This window comes from Lichenostomus cassidix, chromosome 3 (genome assembly GCF_008360975.1).
Source record: "Lichenostomus cassidix isolate B80296 chromosome 3, HeHo_3.0, whole genome shotgun sequence".
NCBI lineage: Eukaryota > Metazoa > Chordata > Aves > Passeriformes > Meliphagidae > Lichenostomus > Lichenostomus cassidix.
The window spans coordinates 86,369,232-86,384,815 of NC_139483.1; the positions used below are offsets into that span (position 1 = coordinate 86,369,232).

At 36.7% G+C, this 15,584-nt stretch overlaps 1 protein-coding gene across 1 annotated transcript in view; it reads left to right on the top strand.

Moving 5' to 3' along the window:
- EYS (EGF-like photoreceptor maintenance factor) overlaps positions 1 to 15,584 on the top strand; it is a 331,694-nt gene that overhangs the window by 132,626 nt on the left and 183,484 nt on the right. Inside the window, exon 6 of the mRNA XM_085056747.1 lies at positions 4,702 to 4,931. Coding sequence (XP_084912873.1) covers positions 4,702 to 4,931 — 230 coding nt within the window. The remainder of the gene's footprint in view (positions 1 to 4,701; positions 4,932 to 15,584) is intronic.

Below are 15,584 nucleotides of genomic sequence, written 5' to 3' on the forward strand. Positions count from 1 at the left end.
GGCTCTTAATTGAGTAGAGGAGAGTGTATGGGAGAGGGAAGCAGAGTTGGTTTGGGTATGTGTGCTTTTGGCTTAACAACATAACATCAAACATGACCCCTAAGAGCTATAGTCCTGCTGTTCAGTTCATCATACATCTCCTTGAGTGGCAAACAATGTAATATAAAATAAACAAGTCTTCAAATTGCACTAATGTCTACGTTCAGACAAGCATTTCAAGCTTACATGCACTCAGCCATGAAACAGAAGCTTGCAGGCCTTTAAAACTCAGCTTTTTGAGCTCATTTTAAGATTACAAACAATGTGTTGATGCTTGCAGCAAGTTAGAAGATCTTTGTGTGCATTATTGACCTGAGAGGCGATGACAGGCTGGGAAATTGAAAAGAAAAAAAATACAAATATAAAATTGTAGCCTTGTTGTGCAGTAACAGTGAATCAAGTTTTGCTTGATATGTTTTTGTTACACTTTGTCAAAACTTTTAACACCTCAATTACTATTTTACTTTAAATGCTTCCCAGCTCTTTATTCAAATGATGTTTTAGTTAGAATTCATTGAGCTAAGGCCATTGCTTATTCACAGCAGCAGCCTGAACGGCTTGCGAGCGCAGCTGCAGATGTTTGCCCCACTAACCAACCCAGCAAACTCTTCTCCGCTTTTGTGGCGAGGCAGGGAGCTGCGGGGTGCCTGGAAGCATTGCTGGCACGAACACAGTCAGGCACCATCTAGAAGCAAAACATCCAGAACAGCACTGCAAAGGCTGACATCCTGTGAAAAATTAGCAAATGAACCGGGCAGAAATCAGCCTACCAAGGAGCTTTCTTTTCTTTCTTCTCTGCAGATTAGAATGTCAACCAAAAAATGAAGCAAGGCTGCATTACTTGCGCTCATAAAATTTCATTTAAAGCACACTGCTGTGATTCTATTTTACAGAAAAACAGTAGCTTCCCATCAGAAAGGGAATGTGAAACTTCCACAGCTGGAAATCGGTGCTTTCAGTGGAGACAAGAATGCACCTGCCAGTCAGACAGCTCTCCCTCTTGTTCAGCATTTTACCCCTGACAGTAGCTGTGACCAGATTCAGAGGAATAAATTTTGCAGTGATCATGTACAGACTTCTCTGTAATTAGAAAAATGGTCTCTTTAATAGCTAGTAGTAAGAGCTTAGTTTATACCATGTTTATTCCCCAGGTTTTATGTCATTTTTGTTGACTCATTTTTTCAGGAGTAACAGAAAAAACAACAAATACCAGTAATTGCTCCCAATAAATTTCTCCTGTAAATGTCTAAATCTTTATGTAAACCTACTGTTAGTTCAGAATTTCTACAACATTTATGTTGTGCTTGGGGACAAAATCAAGATTTTTGGTTTATTTATTTTTGATCAATGTTTATAGTGCCAGCAGGTGACTAAGCATTTTTAATTTGCTGTAATAGCCTTGTAGAAGATAACACATGTTAATGCACCCTTAATGCTGCCCTGAATGGAATAGCCTACATGAAGTTCATGTCAGTTATTTCTCTTAGGAGAAAAGTATTGTTATAAATCCCATAATACTTTATTTTTATTGTATTTATATAAATGGAAATGTTGTTATTCTATTCATCTGAATGGAAACAGAGAGGAAGTCACTTATTTTCTGAAATTTTCAATCCTTTTATCAGCAAGTCCTCAGACTCAAAAATATTTTAGGGATTTCTTTTCAGCCACCTTGATGACTGCCATTTCTTAAGATGCTTTTCTCTCATGTAAAGTAGATAGCTTTTAACTGCTTTGAAATCCTCATTGCTAAGCACCACAGTGTGTGTGTGTTGTCTATTTTGTGTTTTGGATGCAGTTTGCATCCCTGCTTCAGTATCCCATTCTAATGTTTTCCTTACTATTATGGCTCTGCACATCTCCTCTTTACTGTCACATAAGCCCTGTGTCCCTTTTGTTCTTTCCCAGGCTCCACTCCTTTCTCAGTTACTCTGCCTTTCTTTGAGTCCCTTTATATACTTACATTGCCATGAATTATTTGTCTCCTCCCCTGTCCGCCTTCTTTTCCTTCCTAACTGCCTCAGGGCTTGTATCTTTTTTTTTTTCTGTATTGATAATTTAGAGAAGTGACTTTTTAGTAGTGACATTTACAGACAACATACTTACCTGGGATGTTTTATGTTGAGTGGGGTTTTTTACAGAATATAATGGAGTTTGTTTATACTTTCTAAAATAAGGATTCCAAAGAAGTAAAATATTAAGATCAGTTTTCAGGTAAATGGGTTATGCAAAAAATTTGGAAGCTTGACTTAAGAAGACAGATGCATGGAGTGGTGAATGCCATGTCACACTGTCCCATCACACCCCTGTGTCCCCATCTCTCTCGCTTCTGCAGCTGCACTCTACTGGTGCATCATCACTATCAAATGCTAATTTTTAATACATATTCCCAACACTAAAATATGGTGAAGCAAAAGTTTTAGCTGATGAAGAGCAGGGGATAAAGAGAAAGAGAGGGGCACAGCAGGGGCCAATATATGGGATTTTTTAATTTTTATTTTGGTAAAGCCTGTTTATGCCACCCTTTTCACCAAAATAAGTACAAATTTGACTGTTGATGTTTAACACATTGCCAAAAAATATTTTCTTCTAACGGTGGTGCCTAGAAACCATTGTCTTAAGCTTTTAATTTCTGTACTCTGTTTTGCCCAAAATGTTAGTGACATTTCAGTTTAACCTCATCTCCCTTTTATGGAGTCATAAATTTGGGTTGGAAGGGATCCTAAAGACTAATTCAACCCCCCCTGCCATGGCCTGGGACACTATTGTGATAATGGCTGCAAGTTCCCCACACCCTTTTCTTAACGACTGTACTTGTCACCTATTGTCCTGCCTTCCCCACCCCACATAGTCCTAGCCACGCCCCCAGTTTTCCCTATTGGTTCCTGTACCCTAACCCCATGTGGCCCTGGCCACTCCCTCGGGTTTCCCCTATTGGTTCCTGTACTCCTAACTCCGCCCCTGTACCTCCCCTGTACCCAGAGGTCACTGGGCCTGTGTGCTGTCCCTGCCCTCTCTGTTTCCCTATAAAACCCCTTACCCTCCGCCATCTCCTCCCACGTCTATGCTCCACATGTGGCTGTGCATGTGAGGCCTTCGCCCTCGAGGCATCTCTGCCTCGGGGAGGTCGTGGCCTCTGCTGCACCATGCGAATAAACATCTTCCATGGACACAACGCATAGACCCTCCTCGCCTCCTTTATCACCGCCGGTTGTGGAAGCAGACGAACCAGAGCTAGCCTTATGGCTCCCTGGCCAGTGAGAGTGCAGTGTCCAGCCCTGGGACAGAGGGTTTGCTGCACTGAGGCGCTGAACCGGGCTGGGTAGAGAAGCCCTAGGGTATAGTCTGCTGCAACATCCTCTAAACCGCAACAGGACACCTAGACTAGGTTACTCAGAGCCCCATCCAACCTGGCTTTGAACACTGCCAGGGACGAGGTATCCACAACTTCTCTGGGCAATCTTTTCCAGTGCCTCACCATCCTCACAGTAAAGAATTTTTTTCTAATATCTGATCTAAACCTACCCTCCTTCAGCTTAAAGCCATCCCTCCTTGTCCTGTCTCTATAAGCTGTCGTGGAAAGTCCCTCTCCAACTTTCCTGCAGACCCCTTCACGTGCTGGAAGGCTGTAACTAGGTCTCCCCAAAGCCTTCTCTTCTCCAGGCCAAACAGTCACAACTCTCTCAACCTGTGTTCGTAGGAGAAGTGCTACAGGTCTCTGATTATTATTTTTTGGGGACAACACTAAAAATAAGAGAAATATTCATAAAGTTTTAAATTACAAAGGAAGTATAAATTGTAAGGTACTTTATTGGATTATAGTTTCCAAATTAGAATTCAGAATTAGAAATTACTTCCTGGGAAAAAAATTGAATCTCTTGAACTTCAGAAAATGAAAGAACAATATCTATCTGTTAATGTAAAATTCAGTGAGAACATTTTTTTTTTTAATTGAAAAGGCTTATTAAATAGTCATGAATCATCTTGGGAGTTTTGATTCCCTTTGCTTTGCCCTCACCATAGTAACTTGTGTGATGCACGTAAGTTGTTCTGCTTGGTAAATCGGAAGCCTTACATTTGAAATTTTAGTGAGTCACAAGTTTGGCTCTGTGGTAGAAACAAAAAAACAGTAATAAACAGATTTGACAAACAGGTGGTATTAAACAAAAAATTCTCTCTTTTTCTTCACCTTTCCCCCTTCTCCCCAATATTTCTGTTAATTAACTGTGTTTCTGTGCTACAGCTTTCTAAACCCTTCTGCTGTGCATGATTGATCTACTTGTATGGAAGTCTTTTCTTCGAGAGCTTCCTTTTATGTTTGGTAACTTCAAGCAATATGATACTTAATAAGTGAAGCTTGTATTTATCAACCATTGTTGGCATCCACCAAAAATTAATTATGAGAGCACATACAAACTCTGCTACTTGTATGAAGGCTATTTCTTGCTCACAAAGAGGAAAAATATACCTTTATTGTGATTTTGCTAGATTTCTGGATGAGGACTTGATTTGGGAATTCCTCATGTACTCACATTTTCTAAAGTATAGACTGAATTTCTATAAAAATACCCCAAACTAATGTTATCAATTGAAGCTTAAGTATAGTAGCAAAATTAGATATCATTACTTTTTTTGTTTCATATGTTGTCTCTCTCCTTTCAGAATTTCTGTACCCACACATCTGTCAACAGCATTCCCTGTGGTTTCTTCTGATGTGCCTCACTTGCCTGAAGCTGGTCTGCCCTCTCAGATTTCTCCTGAATTACCATCTGTGTGCCAGGAAGGATTGTGCCATAATGGAGGGACTTGTCATCCTCTCTCTCTGCCTACTGGGGCCACCTCATTCCAGTGTGACTGCCCACTACATTTTACTGGTCGATTCTGTGAAAAAGGTAGTTGTGATTAATTTTTTCTCTATTAGTTGTGAAATACAAGTCTTATTCTGCTTTGCAGGTGAAAAGGGGGAAGAGGTATTGGTCATCACATTTCTCTGCTTTTCATCCCAGTTACTGTTGGTAACTGAGGAGCAAATTCATAAAGATAATTTGAATAATATTTATTTGGGGTGTAAGTTAGGTGATATCAGTCAGGCACACTCCTAGGAGTTGCAGATTTGAGTTAATAAAAAAAATAATGTATTATTTGTGCAAAAATTTAGTGCACAGTTTTAATGCATGCTTTTCAGTGTATTAATTTGCGGACAGAAGAAAATTAACTTACTAAAATAAGAAGAAGATTTCCTCAAAAGATTATATTTTCCATTTCTATAGGCTGGGTTTTTTCATCACTGTGTCTGATCCTTTGTGAAAAAGGCTTTTTTTACCCTATAACTCATTCATACCTCTACTACTGTTGCTCATAAAGCAGAGATGGATCAAATGAACATATTTTAATTAGAATTTGAATAAAAAATATTTCTTTTAGAAATTTTGGTTTCTTTGTAAAACAAATCAAGGCTGTAAGAGAAACCGATCAATATTTCTGTTTTGTGATTGTAATTGCTTTTTATTATTGCTTTTCAGAAAGTTCTTTTTCAGAACAAATTTCATAGCCAGCTTCAAAAACAGTTTTAACTTTCAAGGTACCGTGGGTTAGAAATTGCAGTAGATAATTCTCTAGCACTAAAGGACATTACTGGTGTACAGGAAAAGAACAAAAAAATTTTGCTAGATTATGGTTATATAACTCTATCATCCTCCTAATGAACTTCCCATATGAAGTAAAAGCAACTAGAGTTAAAAATGCCCTTGCCAGACTGCCAGTGTATTTGAGTTAGCATCACCTAGTATTACTATCTAAAAATAGGTCATTGCTCTCACTGTATGTGAAAGCAATCATCAGCTCAAAAAAAAAAAAGTAATTGTCATGTGTTGCTTAGATATCAGAGGATATTTTACCATGTAGGCTTTCTCAAGTTTAAAATAAATCATATATATGCAAATTTTCAGCGTTAAAATTGAATTCCATTACTATTTTCTATTAGGTATCTGGGCATACTCTTTGCACTTGCTTGCAATACACTGCAGCTGTGAAAACTGCAGCATTTAATAGCAAAACCAGAAGAGTGTGTTTCCATAAAACATAAAAGATTTAGTTAGTGCTTCAGTTAAGTATTTTCAACATTTCAATAAAGTGTTTTATTTATTTACATACATCTTATGTGCCAGAATTCCCTTCTGTGTTCCAAAGGATGCAGTTGGCATCCTTTTTATCAGCATCATCTGTGATTCTTTGGGTGAGAGCAGGTTTTGGCTCTTTCCAAGAGTTGTGCCAAGAGTAAGCAATGTTCAGTTTAAGCAGGAGTTTGACAGACATCCTGTGGTAATAGGCCATATAATTATGTGTGCACAGCCACTCTGTGGGACTCCACTGGTTCCTTCCACCAGTGTCTGCTGCTTTCCTCTGACCTTCCAGTTGAGCTGTCATTCTCCAGGAGTCTTCTGTGGTTTGGTGTTTTTAATGATAACTGACATACCCTGTGTTTGAATGATATTATCTGGGCTGAGTACTTACTTCCACATGCCAGAGACTTCGGGGGAAGTACCTTTTGTTTCATTGACTGAAAAAGCAATTTTTATGTTGCTCATTCAAAAATACAGCATTCTAAGCCATTTTGTCCTTTGAAGCTTAACCAGTGCAGACCAGCAGAACTCATACCATGGAATGAGTTGACCTCCAACAATACTTCCAAAGAAATTTGTCAAGCTTATCTTAGTTGCATAAATGAAGGGGTCCCATTCTCTCGCTGTCTCAGTGATTTTATTTCAAAAATCATGTGTGAAAATATGACTGAACGATGACTACATGAAGAGCAAATTGAAAGCAGGGGACTCTTACACTAAGTTGCAGTTGTAACCAAATGTCTGATGGTTACCACTGAAGCTTCCTACATTAGATACATCAGTAACCATTCCATTCAGAAAAACAGAATTCAAGCTTTAAAGAAATCCTGAGACAAATAGCTCCTTTGGTGAATTTAACCTCAGCCTAATTGTGGCTAGCACAGGTCTTTCTCGTGAGAACATTCCGCTGTGTTTTATAAACAAAGATAAAGTTTGGATGTTTGTCAAACAGTGTCTTGAGACTTGGACAGTTCAGGCCTGGCCAGTCAGGCCTAGGGGGAGGTTTCTGACTGACCAATCTGGGCGACCTCTGAAAAGTCTATATATATTGAAATCAAAATAATAAACTCTCTCTTTCTTGCCACACTGAGAACTTGAGTCCTTTTCTCTGCTAGCGGCTCAACAGCGACACCTTATAATCATATACAAATAATATTTCCACGTAGAATGTCTAATAGTTCTAGCACTGGACGAATAACATTTCTTTTCTTTTTATTTTTGTGTGGAGAAGATGAATTGAGTTCTCTTTTCACAGAGCTCTGCTTTTACCCTGTGAAAACCCCTGTTCAATACAGGGAACAGCCTCCTCCTTTTTGCTAGTGCTCCTGGGTCAGCCAGGGCTGCAAAATATGACATGCTCCTGGGCTGGGAGCTCACTGGGGCACTTACATCCAGAGCTCATGCTGTAACACTGCATCTTTATATAGATCAGAGTATGACTTGATGTATCCTGTATTGAGTAGTTGAAAAGCAACTGCAGCATAGAGTGATTTTATTTAAACCTAAATTTTCAATGAGATTGATAATTTAGTCTAAGGAAACCAGATATTGCCCAGCTGAACTATCATTATAAACCTTTAATATTCAGAGACCAGTTCTTCAAGAAATTTAGAGAGGGCTCATAATTACAGGATATAAGAACATCTGCAATAATTTTATTATTATTTACCATAGACCTTCCAATGGAGAATGTAAATTATAATGTATGCAATACAGACACTGTGTTCCAGCCAAGGAAATTTTCTTCTGGCTCCTTAAAGATAGCTGTGATCTGTTTTAAACATGCTATTATGTATACCTCTACATTCCAGCAATATATTTTCATTAATCATCTTTGTGGTCTGCCTTGTACCTACCATTAACTAAATTTCAGCAAGAAACTCATCATACACTTACCTGACATATCAACAGTTGACATGGGGTACACAGGGTCTTACAAACCCTCTGTGGATATCTTGGCTTCACTAGAATGTGTGCCTTTGCTGATTTAATAGCTACAGTAAGATACACTTAGTTTATTAGAAGCAACTATTTTTGTTACAGTGTATAAGAACACCTTCTAGACATTGTTTTCTGTTATGTGTTTTAACTTGATGTGTATTATTAAATTAAATTTCATTTTTCTATTCCATTGTTCCTTGACTAGTAAACTCCAGCAGGTTTTTCTGCCCTTACAGGAAATACATTCAAGTCATAATTGTTCTTATGTATATATTAGACCAAGCCAGTTTATCTAAATACACTGTACTTATTCTAAACAGAAATATTTCCAAATGACAGTTTTGGAAAATGGAAGTCTATCTCCATTTTTCTAAGGAAATAGGAAAGTATGCATACAAATCAGTGTATTTGCCAAATTCAAACTGAAGTTGTCAACACTGTTTATATATCAAAGTGCCAAAGTGAGGATTTAGTCTAAAGTATGGAAGGGCGATCATTTGAGGCCTCAGTTCCCTTTAACTGCTTTCAGTATCTTCCTTTTTCTATTTTTTTTTAACTACAAATTACCAAAGTTACTTGGAAATTAGAAGTTAGTACAAGATGTATTTTAAAAACTATATTAAAATGCAGCATAGAAAATCTATTTGCCATGTAAAATTAATCTTCATTACTCAGTGATGAGTGCTTCCTGACTGCTTTCATACAATAGAAAGGAGGATTTTATAGATAGGGAATACTGTGAAGGGCAGATAGTGTACTCTGTGTTACCCCTTTTTCTTTTTATTTCTGCATAAATAAGCTTTTTGACTTTAACCTGGAATGTATCACTCTTTCTTTATTAGCTAAGCTGTGTTATCTGCCTCTTTGTGAAATTCCCACACGAGTGGAAAAACCACAATGGTTGTGATCTAGCATGAAAGCAGATGGTTGGGTATCACTGGAAAGTTCACAGTGATAGGTTTGGAATATCACTGTCTTGCATGTGCAAAGATAGTATGTCCTTGACTGTTAATTATAAGATTAACATTTTTAAAGTCTCCAAAATTTTTAGTATTCCGTAAAAGTTTTATAAATTGTTCAATAAAAAGAGTATTTAAATGTCATGTGTTAAAACCAGGAAATCTGTTAAATTTGGTATGTTGCCTGTGTATATTCTGTACATTACTTAAAGGTCAACTCCTTTGACAAAGCTGCAAAAGCAGCAGTAAAATAGAAGGCTGTTGCAGGCATTAATGTTGGAACAGTTCTGCCTAAAGACTTTGCTAGATTTTTTTCCCCCAGGATACACTTGTTGAATTCCTGATTTTTTGAGCAATACTTGATAATATCACCCTGGACATTAGAATTTTCTTTTATAGCAGCTTTTCTAGACATTTTTCCTAACTTAACATTTCTAGCTTGCGTCATTGACTACCATCGTTCATCTTGTACAAGTCTGGGGAGTTTTGTCTTTATGTATTTGGCTTTGAAAAGAAATGTAACTGGTCCAATTTCTGTTATTTCAGCCACATTTAGAACAATCTCAGGTCTCCAGTAGAACTATTTATCGCCTTAATAACATTTATACTGTGTATGTATGATTTAAAACAATCCTGTGACATTTTCCATCAAAAAGAAAGTGAGCTGGTGCAAATGATCTAAAGAGGTTGAGGAAGGACAATTGCACCTTCATCTCCACATTCAAGTTTCAGGTTGAGGTACCCAGAAAGAAAAAATGGGATATGGTTACCCCAAAGCCTCTTTTTTTCCAGGGTTGAGGGTTCTTTCACTCATTTTGTCCTTCTTCAAAATCATTCATACCTTGTAGGTGAGCAGGTAAAAAAAAATGTGTTTAGAGATATCTATAAATTACCTCAGTCATTAATTTGATGTCATTAACTTCAGCTTACATCTAAATTCATGAAATACCTATTGATGTCCCACAGATTGTATTTGTGTATGTAAAACTTTCAAATGAACTCTCTTGTTTTTGGGCTAGATTTGAAAAAAGTAGTAAATTTTCCTTCAGACTTAATTTTTTTTAGGGGATGGGGTTGAAAATTAAGAACAAAGTAGGCTGGTTAAGAACACTCAAAGATTTAGTTAGAAGTTAATTAACTTTGTATGCTGGATTTAGTACACTAGTTGAGATTATAGCAATTTTCATAAGGAATAGCTAGCCATTCCCACAGTTTACTTCATTCAATAAAATTCAACAGAAATATGATTTGGGTGAGCAATGCAAAAAGGAATTATATAAATTAATTCTCTTCTCTGCACTTTCACTTGTGGATGTAATTTTGCACTTTGATATCAGGCTAGGCAAACCTTGTGAAATGTAACTTGTTACCACTTCATAATACCCTGTGCCTGTGAGTAATCATATTGTCTGCACAGTCACCTGGACTTGGCATATGGTCCTTGCTTTTTCCTTCTTAGTTTGCAAAATTGTGGAGATGTTTTTGAAAATGTCTAAAATATCTCCAATCTGATAGCATCTCGTTCTATCAGTTTCATTTTAATGTGGGTTAATTTGCTGAAGTGTTTTTGAAATCAAAGGAAAACAGGGTTTTGAGGCAAAAGAAGCTGAGTTCACAAGGAAGAGGTGAAGCAATTTTAGACTAATCCTTCTTCCGCTCTCCTGAACACTTTTGTAGAATTTTTCCACTTCAAAAACAGTGTCAGTATGAGGTTTCATACAACTTAATATTTCATTTTCATCAAATTTAGATATTATGTCCCAAGTTCAGTCAAGCATGTAAGCTTTACATATCTTTAATTGTAAGAGAGTGAGGAATCTGTGTAATTCATGTGCTTTATGTTCAGGGTGAAGGTATTCTACTACATCAGACCCTGAATTAGGATCCCTCCATTCTGTCTCATCATTCATGTAAGCTTATCACTTAAAAATAACCTGCATCTTAAATTCCTCCAGAGGACTTAATGAAATTGTAAAGGGATGTGACAGTTTTCTGATTATTAAGACTTAAATATGTGATTAAATGAGAGTTTAAGATAAAACTTAATTATACCTAGAGGGAAGACAGAGCGAAAGAGAGCTTGTTGAGATGTGGAAAGAGCTCTTCAGAGCTCCAACCAACTCTTAGTAACTGCTGTCCCAGGGTCTATAAAGTTATTTATGATTGCAGCTGCCATATACCCACAACCAGTGAGCTCCAGAACAGCTATAGGGTCTACTGCTATAGCATATAATATAGAGCTGTATGGTATACTCTAGATCTATAGTGTTCTCTTTCTTAACAGAGATGTAAAAAATTTCACAAGTCTGTTCTGTGAAATAGATTATGGAGCCTGTTAGGCATAAGTCTCTTTGAGAGATTATGATGAAGAAAGTTAATGATTATAGAAAATTTTTATGGAGTTGTCAGTTTGCTAGTACATCCTCTTCTTGTATTCACATCCATTCACATCCAGTCACGAGCCATTTAAAATAATTGAGTATTGGTTTTAAGTGTTGATTAAAGTTGTATTGTTTTTTTATTTGGGTTTCATTTAAAATGACATAGCTGTGCCATTCTGCTAAAAGTACTTGCATGAATGAGCATTCCTGAGGAAAACAATTGATAAAAACAGTAGAAAACTGTCTCCTCATCATGTAGATGAGACCTGTGAAATTTTGTTGTTTCTAGTATTTGACTTTTGAATCACTATTTCTTTAATGTGGATGAATGTTTTCCTGTCAAAATAATTTTTTAGGAGAATTGTAACAATATGATAACAAACACTACTTTGGCAAGAAGAGATAGCAGAAAATGAAATAATGGTGAGTTTACAATTTGCAGGGAACAAACCTTCTTCCCTTCATTTTCCACTTGAAAGTGTCAGTATAAAAGTTGATTGTTTCTAAAGCTTGCAACCTATTAGGCTGCTAATCTCCCAGCTCCTTTCAGTCATTTTTCATTTGAAGGTAATCATCGTTGCATAAGTGACAAACACTTTTTTCTTCCTTTACTTCTCCATTTATGGCATTTTGCTGGAAAAACCTTCTTTCAGTAACTCCTGAATTGCAGCCATTTGTTCTGTTGTGCTAACTTGCTGATAATCAAGTCATCTGCAAAAATTTTGTGTCTCCCCTGGCAGTATGGCAATGCTTGTTTTCTGAGCTTGACTCATTTGAGTTCTTCCTCAGGAGATTCCATGTAAAAAAGCAGGTGAGGTATTAAATAATGTTTTTGAGCTTTATTATGTAACCTGTAAGAAAGAGACATAGAAGACTGTTTTTACAGCACAGTTAATTTAGTAGTTAGTTAGAAATAATCTGTGGTCCTGAGTTAGGATAACAGTTTGCAGTACTACCTTGATATTTTGATTTCAAGAATGCTGTTGTTAAAAACAGAGGATTTTTTCATTCCTGCATACAAGGTGTGCAACTCTGGGTCTGCTCCCAGACCACACTCAGGAACTCTAAGCTAACTGAAAGAGTGAAGTGAACATCAGGATTCTCTAGGCACCTCACTAAAGTGTCCTGCTCAGGACCATGTCACCTGGCCAACCCTTTCATGTCACCTCCCAAGGGCAATGGCCATTTTGGAAGGATGCTGGCTACTTACATAATGTGGCCACAGAGAAAATGGCTTTGCTGTTTCCTGGCCTAAGCAAAAATTTCTGACTTAAGCAAGAAACCCCACATCACTTCTAATTACGAGTGCCTGATACATGCCTTTTCACGCGTCTTCATGGAACACTGGTGCCTGCACTTATTTAAAATCTCAAACTTCTGGTATTTAAACAGGAGGAAATATTATGATATAGATATTAGGAAGTTACTGGTGTGAGGCTACTCAAACCTCCAACCTCCCTCTGAGGAAGCCAACTTCTTTTATGTAGTATAAAAAGCCAGTTTTTCTTTCCATAATTGCAATTTCTTTATATTTTTGTAATAACAGTTTGTGGTGATAAGGTATGCAAATAATTTTAGCTATTTAACACTGTGAGTACCCAGGAAGTATAGGATTCAGAAGAAGTTCCTAGTAGCACAATATACGTGCTTACTTAAATTTTACATGGATGTAAATCAGTTCTTTGCAGAACATGGAGAGGTTCAAAAGCTTGTGAGCATGTAGAGTCTCCATGTGTTTTAGTGGAATTAGTGAAAATACTGAATACATCATCAAACAGAGCAAAGAATTGAGACATTGCCCAAACAGATACTGTCTTAGATTCGTAGTTCAGACAACAGTTTACATAAATGAAAACAGTTTTCCTCTGAGAATTGTATTTCCCTGTCTCAAAAGCTTTCTTTAATGGATTCTTTAGCCCTATGCAAGACAAAAATAAAACTAGTGTATTATTAAAAAATAATAAAAGACACTTGCATATTGAATACAATAGAAAATGTGCAAATATTGAAAATAAACCCAAGAAAAAAAAAAGACAGGCATCCTAATAGCTTCTACCAACCAAAACAGAAAATTACAGATGCATCTGACTTCCAGAGCTGTTTTCCAAAACATGGCACTATTCTTAACACTATCTTATGGCAACAATCATAAATGAATGGCTGTTTCTTTTTATTCATATTACAATCTGTTTCAGCAACTGGTGAACATCGGCAGAATAAAGAGTATAAATCAGTCAAAGATTTTACATAAATAAAATATATACAATGTAGTAAAGTACAGCCACAAGCTTTTTAAGTTTCTTTTAGAGTTTGACAGCAGAAGCCCAGTCTCTGTTGTATACCTGTGTCTTCACATGCATTTTCTCCTGTAACAGGGAGTATGCTACTGGATTTTGGGTTTTATGCAGCACAGTTGCAAAATTAAAAAGGCTTATGACTGTAGATTTGTCTGAGGTTTAAATTATGGAGTTGTTGTTGTTGTAATAGGGAAAAAACCCATAAGATGGGAGTATTTCTACTAAATACAGGTGTAATTCATTGAACATCTGTCTAAGAGCATTGTAGATACTACTCAACCCTCTCTTTTCAGAGATTCTTATATAGGTTTTACAGAAACTCCTATTACATTAATTCTGTTCTTGATATAAAAGCATTTTAAATCACTCATAAAAATATTAATGCACAGAAAAGGTGCAGAAAATCAAGAATTTCTATGAGTTTAAAAAACCCAGTATGAAGGGATCTTTCCATCATTGCTCTTTGATATCCTGCAGACTGCATAAATTTCTTCCTATGAAGAATTCAGAGAGACTCAAGAGAGGAATTGAGAATATGAAATTCAATTCTAGGTGACCAGAATCATTCTCCCATTTTCTGACATTTCTGGAGACCAACCTGAGTGCCATTGAGAATAAAAGAAAGAATGTCAGCCCAGATTTAAAGCCTGATCATTCCCATAGGTAATCCAGATGGTGGTACTTGTGGGTCTAAAATTTATCCAGAAATGCTAGGGAGGCAAAAGATTTAAATGGAATATTAACAATAAATTCCGTCAAAACTAAGCATTTTGATCCAAAATATTGGCTCAAAATATGTCTGTATCATGGGTCACCCCGGATTTTTTTTTCTGTTTGTTTTGCTTTGCATTGTTTGGTATTTCAGGTCCATTAAAAAGGTGATTAAGCCTTTGGTCCCAGTTAAATATGCTAAAATGTTGATAACACTTAAGACAAGGAGGGAGGACAGGATAAAGGAGCTACTACTGTGTAACTTAACAGGAGGCAGGACAGATTTGTGGGGTTGTGTGATAGGGCACCTGAACAATGAATTTTTTTTTAAATATGAATCTAGAAAAGGAAAATAAAACGAGCAGTTATAAAGAAAAGTCATAATCAGCATTATACTTAATCCAGCTGAAGTTCTCTCACAAGGATAAAGAAAAAATTCTTGGACACAGGAATGCTAATAAAAACTCAGAACTCTCTGAGGAAGGAAATTAATGTTTTCTATTTGCCATTTGCACAGACCCTTTCAGCTTGCCATGTTAATCATCTTATCTCAGTGCAGGGAATGTCTGCTACTTTGTTGTTGTTAAAATGAGGTTTTAAATGGAACTTTACCAACCGCTGCATTTGTCTGCATTTTCTGTTACCTGTGAAAACACATCACGTTTTCTGCATTTCCAGAACTGCAACATTCTTCATTCTTTCTTCTGCCTCCAGTAGTGGCACTTTGAAATTCTGCTGCATTGTTACAGTTTCAGAAGCAGTAGATTAATACTATGCTACTGTACTGCTGCATCTTATTTTTCACATGAACAGCTTGCCAAAAACATATAGGATTCTATGAGTAGTGATGAACCTTACTTGTAATAATCAATAAGGCTTAGTCGCTCTGCATGACATTTGGATTTTTGTAAATTCTGGCAATATCTTCATTTATCTATGCCATGATTTTTTGCACATAGCATGGCTATTTTCATTTTCTTCTTTAAAAGAAAGCTCCCCTAACAAAAAGTGTCTTTCTTCTAAGCATGTGATTCATGAGTCCTTAAAAAAAGTTATAATCAATATCTGCCTACTAAAAAACAAAAAGTGAGGGAGAAAAATGACAAAAGCATCTATGACAATACTGTGAAATGT